At 48.5% G+C, this 15,942-nt stretch overlaps 2 protein-coding genes across 24 annotated transcripts in view; one reads left to right on the top strand and one right to left on the bottom strand.

Moving 5' to 3' along the window:
• The window catches only part of RALGPS1 (Ral GEF with PH domain and SH3 binding motif 1), a 262,547-nt gene that overhangs the window by 150,364 nt on the left and 96,241 nt on the right, over positions 1–15,942 (top strand). The window lies entirely within an intron of this gene.
• The window catches only part of ANGPTL2 (angiopoietin like 2), a 34,133-nt gene that overhangs the window by 11,159 nt on the left and 7,032 nt on the right, over positions 1–15,942 (bottom strand). The window contains exon 2 of the mRNA XM_045563422.1: positions 9,111–9,976. Within this exon, the coding sequence (XP_045419378.1) occupies positions 9,111–9,927 (817 nt within the window). The 5' untranslated portion in view covers positions 9,928–9,976. The remainder of the gene's footprint in view (positions 1–9,110; positions 9,977–15,942) is intronic.

Raw genomic sequence — 15,942 nt, 5'->3', positions numbered from 1 at the left:
TGTCAGGACCTGACCACCTTAGGCCATGTAGAATACCCCGTGGCCTGTGGAAAACATTCTGGGGAGCTTTCAGTTCTGGGGAGCTGCTCCTGGGAATGTTTTAGTCCATACATGGGCACTGGCGAGAGCCCTCTGGGATATCGCTAAGACACATTCTGCTTTTACATCAGAACTGTATGCTGTTTTCAATTATTCTCACTGATGGTCTGTCTCCAAAAACTCTTTTTGCCACTCCCTGAAACATTTTTCTAACAGGAGAAGTGACTAATTGTTGAAAATGGATCTGCAGTTTCCTACCCCAGTGAATGCATCTGAGTGCCAGGGCACGTGGACTGCTTAGGTGTGAGTCCCACCCTGGCCAGCATCAGGACTCCCTGGGAGTCTGGTGAGGGCAGGAGGGCAGACAGGGGCTGGGGGTGTGGAATGGGATGTGAGGGGCAGTGGTGAGCAGCAGCTACATGCGATGCCCAAGTCTCATTTATCCAGAAGGCCTGGCAGAGTAATATTTTGGTGATGGACATATATATTCTGTGTAAATCACTACTTTTCAGTGAACAAGACTACAAAACAATAACCTAAACACGGGAATAGCTTGTATGCTCCCAAAGATATCTCAGTTCCTGCAGAGCCTCGAAGTTGACATCATGCGTGTCATTTCTGATAGTTCCAGGGAGAAGGTCCAAATGCTCGTGCCTACTTTCAGGCCACTTCAGTCCTCAGACGATGGGCACAGTGCCTGGGACCAATAAGCTTTTCAGGAGTTTATGAAATGTATAAGGCCTAAAAAAACTTACTGGCTCCAAAATATGAAGAGAAAACTACAAAATCAAAATTTATTAGTATGTAACTAAATTTCTACAAAGTGTAAAATCTTGTCATGTTTATTGTTAATTTTGTCTTCATGAAAATGTTATTACTTTTGAAAACAATTTGTAGGTTAGATTTTTCTCACTGTCCAAGAATTCCTGAACATGCCTGATGTTTGCTGAGAAGTCAGAGCCAACTATAAATTAATTGAGTTACTCTTAGCCAAATAATTTTAAGGGCAAAATTATTAAATCTTTTCAAAATTGTTACAGTAAAAATTATATTAGATGTATGAGGTGGGTGTATTTAAATGCACTTGATACAGTCTGAGGCTTCCCAGTAAGAGCTCTTAGAGCCCAGCAAGGGATTAAAGGGGTCCTGCTTCTCCTGTTTGTACTGTTGCTATCCAAGGAACACTTTCAAAAGCTCTGTGCCCACTCTTAGGTTTCCTTCAGTGCAGTTGGGCAGGAGGAGAACAGGGGCTTTAAAGCAATTTTAAAAAGAGGTTAGATTAGAAGGAACTATGGTGCTGTCACTGTATGCAGAGATGAGCAGCTCGCTGTGGCTCCCTGGCACTGGTAGGAGTGAAGCCCTGGGCTCCCTGGGGCCAGTGGTCAGTGGTGCCCAAGGCTGCCTGGGTGAGGAAGGTCTCTGGACATAGAGGTGGGCAGTGTACTGAGGCTCCCCAGGTGCACCATTGAGAGTGACCAGGGCTCTCAACTCAGAGACTGGGGGTGCTATTCTGCAGACGCATCATGGGAGAACTTGTCAGACCCCTGATTGCAATCCACAGATACTGGACAGATGTTCGTGCTGTGGTTAGCCAACCTGTTACCCTTTCCAAGGAAGGGGGTCAGCTTTGTCAGCAGCTTCTTAAGGAACCTATGTTGGCTTTCATTGATTACCTTTTAATCTTTTAAATGCTCATAAACCCCCTTTTATACTTTTTTCTATAATTTTACTGGGGCTTGATCACAAGCCAACTGGCATGTAATTTCTGGTATTACATCCTTTTTCTCTTTCTGAAAGCAGAACATTTGTCTGGCGCCACGCCTGGTCTTTATGATTTCTTGATGACTGCCAGCAGTGGCTCCTAGAGCACATCTGCAAGGCCCCCAGCCCTCCTCACTGCCTCTTCCAGGAAGCCTTCCCTTCCCTAGAAGAGCTACTTAATCCTGCTTGGGGTTCCCCAAATGACTCATCTCTCTCTCTCTCTCTCTACTGGAATATAATAAGAATGATGATGACTATATATCTAGAGCCTGTCACCTGCCACGTTCTTTACATACCATTTCATTTCATCCTCACGAGCTGCTGCAATGATGAGAAAGCCAAGGCTCAGAGGGTCACCCTGGTGGAAAGTGGATAATCTGGGATTAGAACCCAGGTCCACCTTCTGTGCTGTGGTTTTCACACCACTTTAGAATTGTTGGGGGTCTGTCTCCCCATTGGACCGTGGGCTCCTTCGGGGCAGGAGCCTTCTCGGGGCAGTGGGTATCAGTCTTCCCAGTCGCAGGCTCACTCTGGAGTCCCGCCATGCCCCACATGCCTTCCACTGTCCTCCCTCCTCCACCTTCTCACCACCTTGAGCTGCCTTCCCTTCGTTCCCTTCATTCTGTGCCTTCCAGCTTGAGAACCAATAATAATGAATCCATCTGGAAACAGGGACCCCACAACAGACAATAATCCACATTCAGACCAAACCCTGGCAAAGGAAACCTGTTTTGTGGGAAAGTCTGGACGGGCTATAGTGGAGTCTGCACATTGTGTCTGGGACAGTGCCAGATGTGTGGCTTTTGTTCTTTTGGACTGTATGCTAGACATACCATCTGAGAGACTTAATTTCAACATTTAGTAATTTAAAAGCTATTGTATTTGTCCTTTAAATTATCCTATCTTAGTAAAATTTTTCTGTGTATGTACAGTCATTTTAACTTAAATTATTGTATTCAAAAAATCTATTAAGGAAAAATTACTTATTCATTTTTAGAGTCCAGAGTGCCAACCATTATACCATGGAACCACTTTATTCACTCATTTTTTTTCAAAAAAGGATCACATAAAACTACTCTACTCCAGGGCCTATAGCTCCATTGGCTCATCTTGAGATATAGGACGAGGACCGTCAGGCTTATTTTCAACATAATCTTCATCCAGATTCATCCCAGGGAGAGCTGAAGTTGTAGGTGGAGACTGTCTCCGGTATTCCCACAGATAGGTCTCCACTGCCTGTGTCCTTTGTTGGTGCAGATAGAAACCACTAGAAGTACATTTCATTACTTTTATAATAGCAAACTGTCTTAGTCTGTTTCCTGCTGCTATAACAGAATACCACAGGCTGGGTAATTTATAAAGAAAAAATGTTTATTTGGTTCATGGCTCTGGAGGCTGAGAAGTCCAAGAGCATGGCACTGACATCTGAGGGCCTTCATTCTGCATTATCCCATGGTGGAAGGGCAAGTGAGCGCACAAGAGACAGAAAAACAAGGATCGAACTTTGTCCTCTCATCAGGAGCCCGCTCCTGTGATAACCAACTTACTCCTGCAATAATGGCATTATTACATGCATGAGGGCAGAGCCCTCATGACCTAATCACCTCTTCAAGGCCCCACCTCCCAATACCATTATGTTAGCAATTAACTTTCAAATAAGTTTTGAAAAGGACATTCAAACCATTGCATGAACTAACCATTGGGCTCAACAAATCCAACCAACTTTGTTTTAGACACTTTGCAGTATTAGGCTAACTTAATACTGCTTTATCTTTGGGAGTTTTTTTGGCAGCATCTCAAGATACAGTATAAATTCACCGCAGCAATCCATCTGTATGATTAGTGAGCTGGCCACAGATGCCTGATCGCCAGGATTTTCTAGATTTCTGTCAGTTTGCCAAGTGCCAAACTGTTGGGATTTCCAGGCTGCAAGATGCCAGATCACCAGACTTTTGACAGTAACAAGCTGATAGTTTATCTCCTGTGGCTGTAAATAGCCTGAGCATTTAGCTGAATGGGTCCCTAGGAAAACTGCTTGAGGACTGGAGCTTTCCATCACCTCAGAAGGCTCTTTGTGTCAGCTCCCCAGGGTACCAGAGGAGGAGGAAGAGAAAGCAAAGAGGCAAGACGGCCCCCCTGGGAACCATCATCCAGGTGGGCCGTCTTCCTTGAGTGGCTTTTGTTTAGGAGGAAACTAGCCAAGAATGTTCTTTGAGATGTCACTGGATTACGTAGTTGGTAATGAATTTGGGAATCTTATTTTGTTTAACCAAAAACTCTAGAAAAAATATACTCCAGTGGAAGCAACACACGCTCTGGAGGCAGGTGACCTGGGCAGGCTTTTCCGTTAGCCTCTATGACCTTGAAGGCTGAGTCAGGGGTTGCCACAGTCACCCGCCCTCACCATCATCACCACACCTTGTGCTCTCCAGCTCTCTGCAGTGCTCAAGGCGGGAAGCCCAGTGTGCTGGCGCAGGTCTACCTACACGCAAGCCAGCACCTTTCACCTCCATCCATGCCGGCTTGCCCTCCAGAAAGGATGGACACCATGGCATCATGGATTTCATACTCTATAGTGCCAAGAAACCACAATCTCATGTACAAGGTGAAATAAAATACAGGGGGAAGACTCCATCCAGGAAAACAGTCTTGTTCAAGTTGTCCATGCCTTCCTGTCTGTAGTCCATCTGTTGTGGGAGAGCCTTGGTTTCCGTCTGTGCACTGTTACTACACAGTGATAGGTGGCAGCGTGGGGGCTACCTAAGGTAGCCAGAGAAGATCATATCGACTGACATTTATATATTTAGAGCTAATATTTAAAGAAGTCAGGACTTTAGACTTAGCTATACATTGAAAAGACTTAGCTATACATTGAAAGACTTAGCTATACATTGAAATGCTGAGTAGAAGTAACCACAGAGGATATGTCCAGATTTGATAAAAATTAAAAATTAGATTTGCCTGCAGCTTCAGTTGAGTCCTCTTGCTAGGAGTCAGGTGCACATTGTGTTTTCTGTTGGAGAGCTCAGTTGGTTCCTGCAAGGCCTGGGAAGGGGCAGCATGGTATTGGTGGGTTTGTAGCAACAGTGTTTTGTGTTATTAGAACCATGAGTGTTCTAATAACAAACCCACCACCTCCGTTCCCACAGCTTGTTTTAAGGAGCTGCTTAGAACCTGGTACCAGGAAGTCGTGACAGAAGGTCCAGTCCCTGGCAGCTGGGGCCAAGCCAAGCATCCATGGGGCGATCTTCCCCCCTCCAGCCTCCCCATGGAGATGTGCAGCATCTCAGAGTAGTTAAGATAGACTTGGGTTTGAGCCTTGCCTCAATGACTTACTAGCTGTGTAATCTTGGCTAAGTTACCTGACCTCTCTGAACCTCAATATCCTGGAATTTACAAGTCCAGGTACCTATCTAGCTTTGCCCCCGACAGGCTCTGTGACAGGAAGGCTGTGCGAGGGGACATGAGAGGCCCTCAACAGTTCTAATATTTCATGATTTTATGGCCCCTTCTTCATCCATTGAGAAATAAACTGAGCTGGTTACGTTCTCATTCTCAGGAGAGAAAACAATTAGAAGTACCCACTGCTTTAGGTCTTTAAAGATTTGTTTCTGACAAAGCCTGGCCACGGCAGCTGGTGGTGGCCTTGTCTTTTCCTCCCTGACGGATCTCTGGGACAAGCACTGTGCAGGAGGGCTGGCATGTGCAGGGTGGGCTGGAAACAGCCTCCCAGAGCCCAGGCACCCATCCTGTCCTTGGCTCTTAGAGAATGACCCCTGCAGCCTTCCTCTTTAACAGCAGCAGCAGGACCCCTCAGCACTGGCCCCATCACAGCATCATCCTAACCAAAATGCCCCCAGGGCTGGCCAGACCTGAGAGAGATATGACAAAGCCCAAGTGAGAAGCCAGGAGCCACCTGCCCTCCCGTGCCAGCCTGTGCCTGTCCAGCTGTGGCTGGGAACAAGCCCGAAAGTGCAGCTTCAGATAAGCAGCCACAGCTCCCTCAGTCCCCAGGGGAAGGGCATGCTGTGGGCTGAGCGGCCCAGGCAAAGAGGAAAGAGCGGATGGCTCTGTGTTGTCAAATGAAAGATTTAAAAGCTGCCATGGCTTGGGTGCGAAGGTGTTTCTGGCTAGGCATTTGTTCCCAGGAACAAAAGATTTGTTGGGCTAGAGCACAGAAGATGGTTTTGTCTTACAGGACCAGAACCTGCCCTAAGCTGTCCGAATAGGCCTGATAAGAGCTATCTGCTGATTGGCTGGGCCGACTGCTCGGGAGCGAGACCATCTGCTTATTCCTCCCAGTTTAGTCCAACACCAGGAACCGGGAATGGGCAGGGCCCTCCCCTAGTTGCTCACTTTCTGGCTCCACCGGCCATGCAGCATCCACGGCTGGGTGCTCAGTCCCAGCTGGGAGCACTTTGTGTGGGAGCTCAGCAGTGAGATGTGTCACAAGAAATCTGCTGCTAATGATCAAGTACCAACATTTGGGGAGACTTTGCTTAAAAAAAAAAAAAAAAGAGTAAATTGTCATGCATTCAAGTTGTCTCCATAATGAGATCCCTGCCATTCCTTCCCATGCTGGTGTGCTTTCTAAGTGAGAGACAAAGGGTGGGTGAGTCCAGAAGCCTTGGGTACACACAGCCCACACTGGACTGAGAACACAAAGAAGTAGGGCCTGGCAATGACTGGGGTACCAGGAGTAGCGCCATGCCCCTGTATCTTTGCATGAACTCATCTCCATCAGGGACCCACTAATAACGTGGTTTCCCAACTCCCAGGTCTGCCTGGTACACTCTCACAAATCCTTAAAGATGCAACAAGGAAGTGCTACTTCTGGAAGGGGAACCTCTCCCTTCCCTCCAGGCAGGCTCAGTCATGCCACCTTAGTGTCTGCCTAGCTTCTTATATGCCCCTCTGTGAGGCACTTAGCACGCTAGGGTATTACCACAGTGACCAGACAGGCCAGTTTTCACTGCATTCCTGATTTTAGGTACTTTGTTATGTTGGCTCCATAAATTCTCACAATGTTCTGAAAATTTTGGCTTTGACAAATGCTCCCTCCCAGAGAAATCCTTTGTCAGACCTTCTATGCTGATCTTAGGGGCACTGAATGGATCTCAGATGTATTCGTCCACCTGCCACCTCCCCCAGACTGAGTTCCTGGAGATCTGGGACCAGAGTTGTCACCAGCTCCCCCAAGTCTAACACTGTGACCAGCATGAAGCAGGGCTTAGCCAGTGCTGGCTGACATGACATTACATGCTTGATTGTATTGAATTTCCTCAGCATAACCTTGTGAAGCTGTGAGTCTTGTCCCCATTTTACAGAGGAGAAAATTGAGGCTCAGGGGAGTTAAATAACTTTCTCATGAGCAAACAGCTAGCAAGGGCTAGAGCCTGGGTGTACATGCAGGTCTTTATTCCTATGCTATATACTTACTAGCTTAGTTTAAGCTCAGAATTGTCCTGAAATTGTTGAGTTAGAAACTGGAGATGCTTAGGTGAGAGGAGATCTGTTGGGTAACCATTGAGACCAGCCTGATTCATTCAGGATCATAACAACATTCAGCCAAGCCTTCATTCGGTGTCCAAGGGCACATTCTCCCCTCTGGGTATTCTACCAAATTAACACACCCTGCCCTCTCTTTTGGAGCTTCTGATTTAAAACTGCACTGGTACCCCTTAAATTTACAAATTAAAAAACAAAACACCCCAGATGTGTACAGATAGAACGCCAGAGCTAAAAAGGGATTGATTGTTTTACTCTCTTTGTTTAAAGATGAAGAGACCAAGATCAAAGGCAACTCATAGCTTACTGTGGGCCCAGCGCTGTGCTAAACACATTTTTTTTTTGCAGTATTTCATTTCATAGAAATGCCAACTGGGAATAGATTAAAGTAGTGCCTACCGGACACTACCTGATGGGCACTGTTTTAATCTATCCTCAAGTGACAGATGAGGAAACTGAGGTTCAGAGGGACAAAGTGACTTGCCTAATGTCCCAGAGCTAGTCTGTGGAGGAACCAGGATTTAAATCCAGGTCAGTCTACTCCAAAGCACTTGCTCTCAGCCCCTTATACTCGGGCCGGGTCTTTCCTTCGAGGTGCTACAGCAGATGCTCTGCCCTGCATCTAGGTCCCCCACCACCAGCTGGCCTGAAAGCGATGCTGCTTTTGTCCTTCGCACTGGCCACTGGCACTGAACTCCAGTTCAGCCCCTCTCTGGAATTAGCAAGAAGCTGCTCTTCCCAGTACTGGTGATTATTTTTTAAAGTGTGAAATAATAAATATTATAGGATATTTTTAGTAAAAATATCTCCCTGCTTATACAATGAAGTGGTACCAAAAGCACTAACTTGGAGCAGATACATGGTTTGTTTTTGCAAAGACGAGTCTAGTTCTCATATTGGCAGCCCACTGGGAAGGCTAGAGTGTCCTGCATGAAGGAGAGGCTGAGCTTCACGGAGCTGGGCTTGTGCTGACATCCTGACAGGGAGCCTCTGGCCTGCTCCACTCAGAAGTGAGGATTCCCAGACTCCTAAGGCATAGAGGAGTCGCCAGGGCCTTGAAGTGAAAAGGCCTAACTTCAATTCTAGCCTGAGGATCCTAAGCCTATGAGCAAGTTATTTAACCTGTCAGTAAGGAGCTGCAGGGGTTAATTATGTAATATAAACGGAAATGCCCATGCTTGTATCTTGGTTAAGCTTCAAAACATGCCAGCAACCCCATTCCTCCCCCCAATAATGGTATTCGGAGAATTACCATATTTTAAGATAAAATGTGTATGTAAGAGTATATGGAAGCATTGTTGAAAATTCTAGACCCTAAGAAATGTGTGGGCATTAGAAAGGACGCCTTCCCATCCCCCAACCCTACATTGTGTTTATCATACTTTTAATGTGATAACACTTTCTTTTCTTTTGGCCTATTGTTTATTTGGTGAGCATTTACAGAATGTGCCAGGCATGGTCTATGAGCTTGCAGGAGAGACATCCTATCTGCCAGCACAGAGCATCTTGTGCAGAGCCTGGAAAACTTTAGGCCTTGGGTTCCTTCCTATCAGAAGTCAGAGAACATTTGCCCTCTTGTGAAACTCCCTGTCTCCTAGTTCTACCTTTGAACGTCCATCTAAGGAGTATGGTCCCCCCTCACCCCACTGATTCCCACTTTGCTCACCCCAAGGGATCACTGGGGGATTGCTCAAGTCTTTGGCCCAGCTTCAACTGGCCGTGGCTTTTTCCCCACTTGTGGTAACAGCCAAGGGAAGCCTGGCTCTGAGGCCCACATGGATTGGGATCCCGGAAGGACTTACCCGATGGCTTGTCTGTGGAGGATGGGAGACTGGTGAGGGTAGGCATGGTGGGCAGAGGGGGTGGCAGCACCTTCAAGTTCTGGTCACTCTGGATCTCATTCGTGGAGATCTGGTTGATGATGCGATTGTAGGTGGGCGGCTGGTAGACCCGGGGTGGTGTGGCAGGGGGTGGCTGGGGGACAGGCCTGGCCGCAGGTACCCTCTGGCAGTGCTCCTCAAGCTGCGCGATGATCTCTGATTGGTTGTGGGCCAGCGTGGCCAGGTGCTGGTACTTGTGCTCCAGGTCCTTGTACTTGCTGGCCAGCTGCAGCATGTCAGCTGTCTGGTTAAGGATCCTGTTCTCCAGCTGGGAGAGTTCCAGCGCGTTGTCCCGCTTGCGGATGATCTCATGCAGGAGCTGCATGTAGAGCTGCGTGACCCGCGAGTTCATGTTGCGGCTCTCCTTGCGCAGCAGCTTCACCTCACTCACGATGCCGCCGTCCACCTCCACCAGCTGCTGCAGCGTCTCAATCTGCCGCTTCTGCTTGAGCAGCTCATTGTTGAGCAGCTCCAGCTCCTGCTTGTGCACTCGGTTCTCCAGGAGCACCTCAGGTTCCTTGGAGTTGACGCAGATGGCACCCGTGACCCGCTGCTGGGGCACAATGAAGGTGTAGGTGCACTTGTCCTGGGACTCACCTGCCCGCTTGTACCTGTTCAGGTAAATGAACTCTCTTGGCGAGCCCTCCTCAGTGCCCTCAAAACCGTCCTCCTGGCCTGCAGCAGTTCCCAAGGCAGCCAACAGTCCCAGCCACCAGCAGGTCACACACAGTGGCCTCATGGTCCTTGCAAAATGCTGGTTATTCTTTGTGAATAGAATCTGTGAAAGCCTGAAAGTAAACAGGGAAGAATCAGTGATGGTCCCACCACTGCCAGTGCCCCGTGCCGTTAGTGATCCCAGCCTTCTCCCCAAGCAAAGCTTTCCAAACACGCAGCTTCAGAAGGCCACGTTCTACCATCCTGCAGTCAGAGAGGAGGGCAGCCATTCTGCAAGCAACAGAAGGAGACAGGCAGCGCCCGGAAAGGGGAAGGGAAGGGCCCGGGGCATCTGAAGGCAGGAGGCCATGGCCCTGCCACTCCTGGAGCCAGCTCCCATGTCCACAGCACTCTTGCTGAGCCCTGGCGTGGAGCTCAAGAACAAAATCAGGGAAGCTACAGGCTGTTGTCCAATCTCCCTTCTCCACCTCTGACTCCTCAGACCAATAAGTCTCCCTATTCTACATTCTCATACCCCATAACCTTTCCCCTTGTAACACACGCCACAGTTGTGATGAATGGCAGTTCTGTTTAATCTCTTCTGCTGGACTCTAAGCTCCATGAGGACAGGTCTTGTGTCTGATTGAACCCTGTTTCCCAGGATGTTGTACCAAGCAGGGTCTTGGCAAATATTTTTTAAATGAATGAATTGCTAGACACTGTATGGAATGTGTTCAGTTTTTAGTGGACAGTGTCGGTGAAAGGAAGTGTCTGGTCACATGGCTCTAGTCTGTGTGTTAGCTAAGCTACAGAGCCCAAACAGGAACAAACAAATGAGCTCTTCTATAATAAATCCAAATATTTGCAATAGCCAGTGGCTGCATGGTCCTGACCACTGCAACGTGATTAAGTCAGAAGGGAGCAGAGCACAGACATGTGCCTCTGGATTGTTTTTGTTCTATTCTTGGACCATTCATCCCTTCACCGGGTGTCCACTGAACATCTACGGTGTGCCTGGCAGTGTGCTGGCTGCCGGGGCTGCATCTACAAACAGGACAGAGCCAGCTCCTACCCTCACGGGGCTTCCACATCATTACAGCGTTCCCAAGCACTGTGAAGCAGAAGGATCACATGCTCAGAGAGGGTATAACAGGGAACTGACCTAATGGAGGGGTCAGGAATGCTTCCCTGAGAAAGTGACCTTTACACTGACCCTTGAGGGATGAGGAGGAGTTAGGCAGGCCAAGGAGGGGAGGACTTGCACTAGATACCTCCTCTCGCCCACTCGAGGGCCTTGCGCCAGCAGTCCTCCCCAACCTCTTCTGCGTTGTCATGTTTTTCCTATAGTCACACTGTTATTTCTCTCAACTTAAAACTCTCTGGCCTCACCCCCCTCCAGCTACTGTTTGATTTCTCTGCTCTCCTTTTTAGCAAAGTCCTCCAAAGAACTGCTTACAATCACTGTTTCCAGAAAGTTCCTCTCTTCTGTTCTCTCTTGAGCCTACCCCATCAGGATTTTCCCCCTCCCCTCCACTCCACTCCAGGTGCCCTAGATGAGATCACCAGTGGTCTCCATTTGCCAGATTGGTCCTCACTAGTATTTTGCCTGTCAGCTTTGTGGGGCTTGGTGGCTCCTGAACTACCTTTCCAGAACACCACCCTTTCCTCCGGCCTCCCTGGCTGCTCCTCAGCCTCCTTTGCTGGATCATCCTCATATTCCCATGCTCTTGCTGTCGGACGGCCCAAAGCTTCATCCTCAGACTCGTTTACCTTGGTGGTCTCGTCAGTCTTTCTTTCCTTCAGGCACTGATCACAGCTGCATTTATTTCTCCAGCCCAGACCTCTCCCCTGGGCTCTAGACTCATGTCCAGCTGCATCTTTGACCTTCCACTTAGCTATTTACTAGGTATCTAAACTTACTGAGAAACGTACTCGTGCTTTTCCTCATATCTCCATCCCAACCTATTCATCCCAATTTTTCTGGCAACTCTGTTCTAGTTGCTCAGACCAAAAACCTTGAAGTCATCCTGGACTCCTTGGTTTCTTTCATACCCCACATCTAATTTCACCACCGAATTATGATAGCAATATCCTGGAAATATTCCCAGAATTCTACTGCTTCTCCCCACCACCCCTGCCACCACCTGGCCCATCTCACCTGCACCTCTCGCCTGACCAGTTGCAGTTGTCTCCTAACTGGTCTCCCTCCCCAGCCCTTGTCCACCCTACAGTCTGCCCTCAACCCACCAGCCAGAGTGATCCTTTTAAAAAAGTTAGATTGGGTCACTCTTCTTCTCACGACCCTGCAAGGGTCCCCAGCTTGGAGAAAAAGCTAATCAGTCTCCAAGGCCATCCATGATCTGGCCCCTGCTCCCTCGCTGATCTCCTCCCTAACCCCTCTACCCCAGCCAACCCTCCAGCCGCACTGCCTCCTGGACGTTCCTCAAGCTTGCTAAGCACGCTTCGGACTCAGGGCCCGTGACCTGCTGTTCCCTGTCCAGACACTCTTGCTGCTGTCTTCACTGCTCACCCCCTTATCCCTTTCAGGTCTTGCTGAAATGTCGCCTCAGTGAGACCCTCCCTGCTTATTTAAGATCGGGACCTCACCCCCCCCCCCAGAGTCCTCATCACCATCAGATGCTGTCTCCCTGCTTAGCACACGGCCTGGAGTACATAGGAGCTGGGGGGTGGGGAGTGCTGGGAAGAGGGTGTGGGGACAGGGAGTCCGTGGACAAGTGACTGCCTGAGGGAGGAGGGGCCACACCACGTTGTGTTTATTAGTAACACCCACAGCATCTGTTTACTGAGCACCTACCCTGTGGTGAAGATTTTGCAAATGTTTTCTGCTTTCTTGTATTTAAGGTAGTTGCTGCCGTTACTTATACTTTACAGATGAGGCGACTGAGACTCGGGGAGGCTAAGTGATTTGCCCAAGATCACAAAGCTAGAAGGTGGCAAAACCAGGGCTCAACCCTGGTCTGATGGACTTGAACCTTAAAACTCTTAATTACCACACAAATGTATTTAATCTGGTTTTGAGTAGTAAAAAGATGTTAGCATCACCACTTTCTGCTTTCACATTAAGCTGTGTTAAAATAACAGCCGTGACATAAGACCTAAAGGTTTTGTCCTCCCTGGACCCCTTTGGGGGCTTCTCCAGTGAGCACCCTGGGTCCAGGCTCCACCTTGTGCCAGCCAGTGGGCAGCTACAAAACAGACCCTGTGCTCCCAGGGGGCACACTGAGCTGTTTTCCACTTAAGTGACAAAGCCCAAGCCTGATTCCACTGGGCAGCTCAGGACTTTCTGGCCAGGGAGAGAAAGGTGTTGAGAACTTCTGGTTTGGGTTCTGCTAGGAGGTAGGGCTGCAGTGACGTCAGTGGAAACCCGGCTGAGTTTGGAAGTGTTTGCCTGGTTTCCAACGGTGCTTTGGCAGCTCTGGCGCTGGTGGCCACGCCTGCCCCAGAACAATGGGGAAAACCCGCCCCTCCCCCCACCCTTCTGAGCTAGGGCCGGCCTGCTGGGCCACTGTCTTCCACTGCTTACCTGTAGCAGCTGATGACAAATACCTTTCTGTGCTGGGGTGGGCGTTGGCCTCAGCTATGGCCAAGAAACTGCCAGAGGCCCAGAGAGGCAACCTGGTTCCAGGAAAGGGTTGGTTTCCAAACCTTCCCAGGCATCCAGACCCGAGAGGGCTGCACTATTTATCACTGCGTTCTGTCCCCTCCCAAGTGTGGGCTCTCACAGCTCCCCAAGCAAAGCTCTTGCCATTGGACTTGAGATCTTGAAGGCTGAGCCTCTTCTGTGAAATGGAGTGATCCAACCCACTTTGCACACTAGGTAAGCAACATGAAAGCACTTCAGAAACTAGAGATTAGAATAATGTGATAGCGGTAGGATAACAAGAACAACAACAACAACAAAATGGTAACAATACAAACTAACAGTAAGGAGTGCTAAGTTTGGGCCAGGCATTGAGTTAAGCACTTGTACCATCTCTTTGACTAACACTTACACAGGGTTTCGGGTTTCAGGGTCCTTTGCATACACATTGTCTCATTTAATCACTCCAACATTCAGAACTAGTTATTAGTATGTTGCCTATTTTGAGAGTAAGGAAACTCAGAAAAGTGTGGGGTAACTGGCTTGAGGTCACATTGCTAGGGGTGGGACCTCTTGAAACTGTATGCTTAATTCTGGTTCCTACTGTTCTGTCTCCATGGGGCCTGGCTTAGTGATTAGTTACAGGAAAGCAAGGGCAGTGTGCTGGGTGCCTGACGTGCACTGTCCCAGATAATCCAGTGGGGTTGTTGTTCCCTCCATTTTATCAATGGAGATATTGAAACCCAGACAGGCTAAGTGACTTGCCCAGGAACACACGACAGATGAGAACTCGGGTCAGCCCGATACCAAGGGCCGCGCTCTTTGCACCGCACTCAACCTCGAAGTCATTTATTTTCCTTAAAGATTCCAACCCTGATTTCCCCCTCCCCCCTCCAGCGTTTTGCTAGTTTGGCACTTCTTAATGCTCAGTAATGAGTTTGTTTACTTTTTGCTGTCTTGGTATTTATTCAACTAATTGCATCCCAAGAGAAATAACTCCCCCAAGCATTCCGGCCATCTTAGGCCTGGAGAAGAACTCAGTTCCAATCAAAGTGATGCTCCTCAGTTTCTTCCTGTGACCAACAAAGAAAAGCAAGTCCAACTGTTTCCTTTGGCTTCAAAATTAAAATCAAAACGATTCTTAAAATTGCTTTTCCACATTGTATTGTGAGGAGTTTCCATTATGCACGGGCTTTTCCTCCCCACAGTGAGGCTGGTGTGACTGCGCCATGTGACAGCCTTTGAACACTGGGAGGCAGCCTCCCCAGGGCTTGGGCTTGGGTCCCACCCAGCCTCCAGTGGTCTGCATCTGAGTGTCCCTACTTGGCCTGGTGTGGTGGGGCCACACACTGTGTGTCCACATCCCTCTCACCACCACGGAGCTGCAGCCCAGGCAAAGGGCCACTTTGTGGGAAGAATCATCATTTTTATAAGACAGAGCTGTGTGTCCTGCCCTGTGGCAGAAGCTGCTGGCCGGGGGTATTCTTTTTGAGTCCTCACTCCAAAGGTCAGGAATGAGAAAAGTTCAAATAATAAAAATAATAACTATAGCCAATTATCACTATGGCTGAAACACTTTATATACATCATTTCCCTTAATCCTCCCAATAGCCCTGGGAGGGAGGCCCTGTTATTTCAGGGCCAAGGTGGCCCCAGTTGTGTACTGTGCAACTCTAGGCACAACTCACATTCATAGTCTTTGTAGCTGTGTATATTACAGCAATTTTCTAATTCCCACAAAAATGGTTTTAAGGCTAACAGCAGGGCTGACAATTATCCCCACTTGCATGAGGAAACTATTGAGATTTGAAGACCATGAATCATTTGTCCAAATCATCAAATTATTAAGTAGTAGAGCCAATAACAGAATCCCAAAATATACCTTACTGTGAATGTATAGAAACCAAAGTGCCAAAGTGACAGGAAATCCGAAAGAGATTGTTCTCTGATGCCCCAGGCGGAAGGAAGACAGGAGAGCTGTGGCAATCCCCAGGACTGCAGACCCCAAAGAGACCTCCCTGTTAAATCTGGCTCTCAGGAGTTGTTTCATCGTCAGTCCAGACTCCAGTCCTGCCTGGAGGACTCAGAACCCTGCCACCCCCAGCCAATACTGCCCCGGTTAGTCTGTCTGTGATCACAGATGAAGGCTGAGCATAAGTCCAGGCCAGAGGAGGCATCCCAGCACCGCAGGAGGCCTGAGAAGTGGGCCTCTGCCGAGGCAGTGAGGGAATCTGGAAGTGCTGCTGGCCCCTGACGTCGGGGTTCTGGGAAGCTAGAAACTTGAGCTATGCTTGAGTGAGTCTGATGGACCTGAATATGAATCAAGATTGTTAAACGAACATCAGGACAGAAAAGAGACAGATGAAAACATCAAAGTTAACCAGCAGTTGTTCCTACTAAAGCTGTTGAAATGTATAGTGTGCTGGTGGAGTGACAGCCAAACTGACACGTAACCCAGGATGTGGGAGGGATCCAGATGAAAGAAAAGTCCAGAAGAAA

The sequence above is a fragment of the Lemur catta genome, chromosome 10 (assembly GCF_020740605.2).
Source record: "Lemur catta isolate mLemCat1 chromosome 10, mLemCat1.pri, whole genome shotgun sequence".
NCBI lineage: Eukaryota > Metazoa > Chordata > Mammalia > Primates > Lemuridae > Lemur > Lemur catta.
This window is presented reverse-complemented; position numbering and strand designations above follow the sequence as displayed.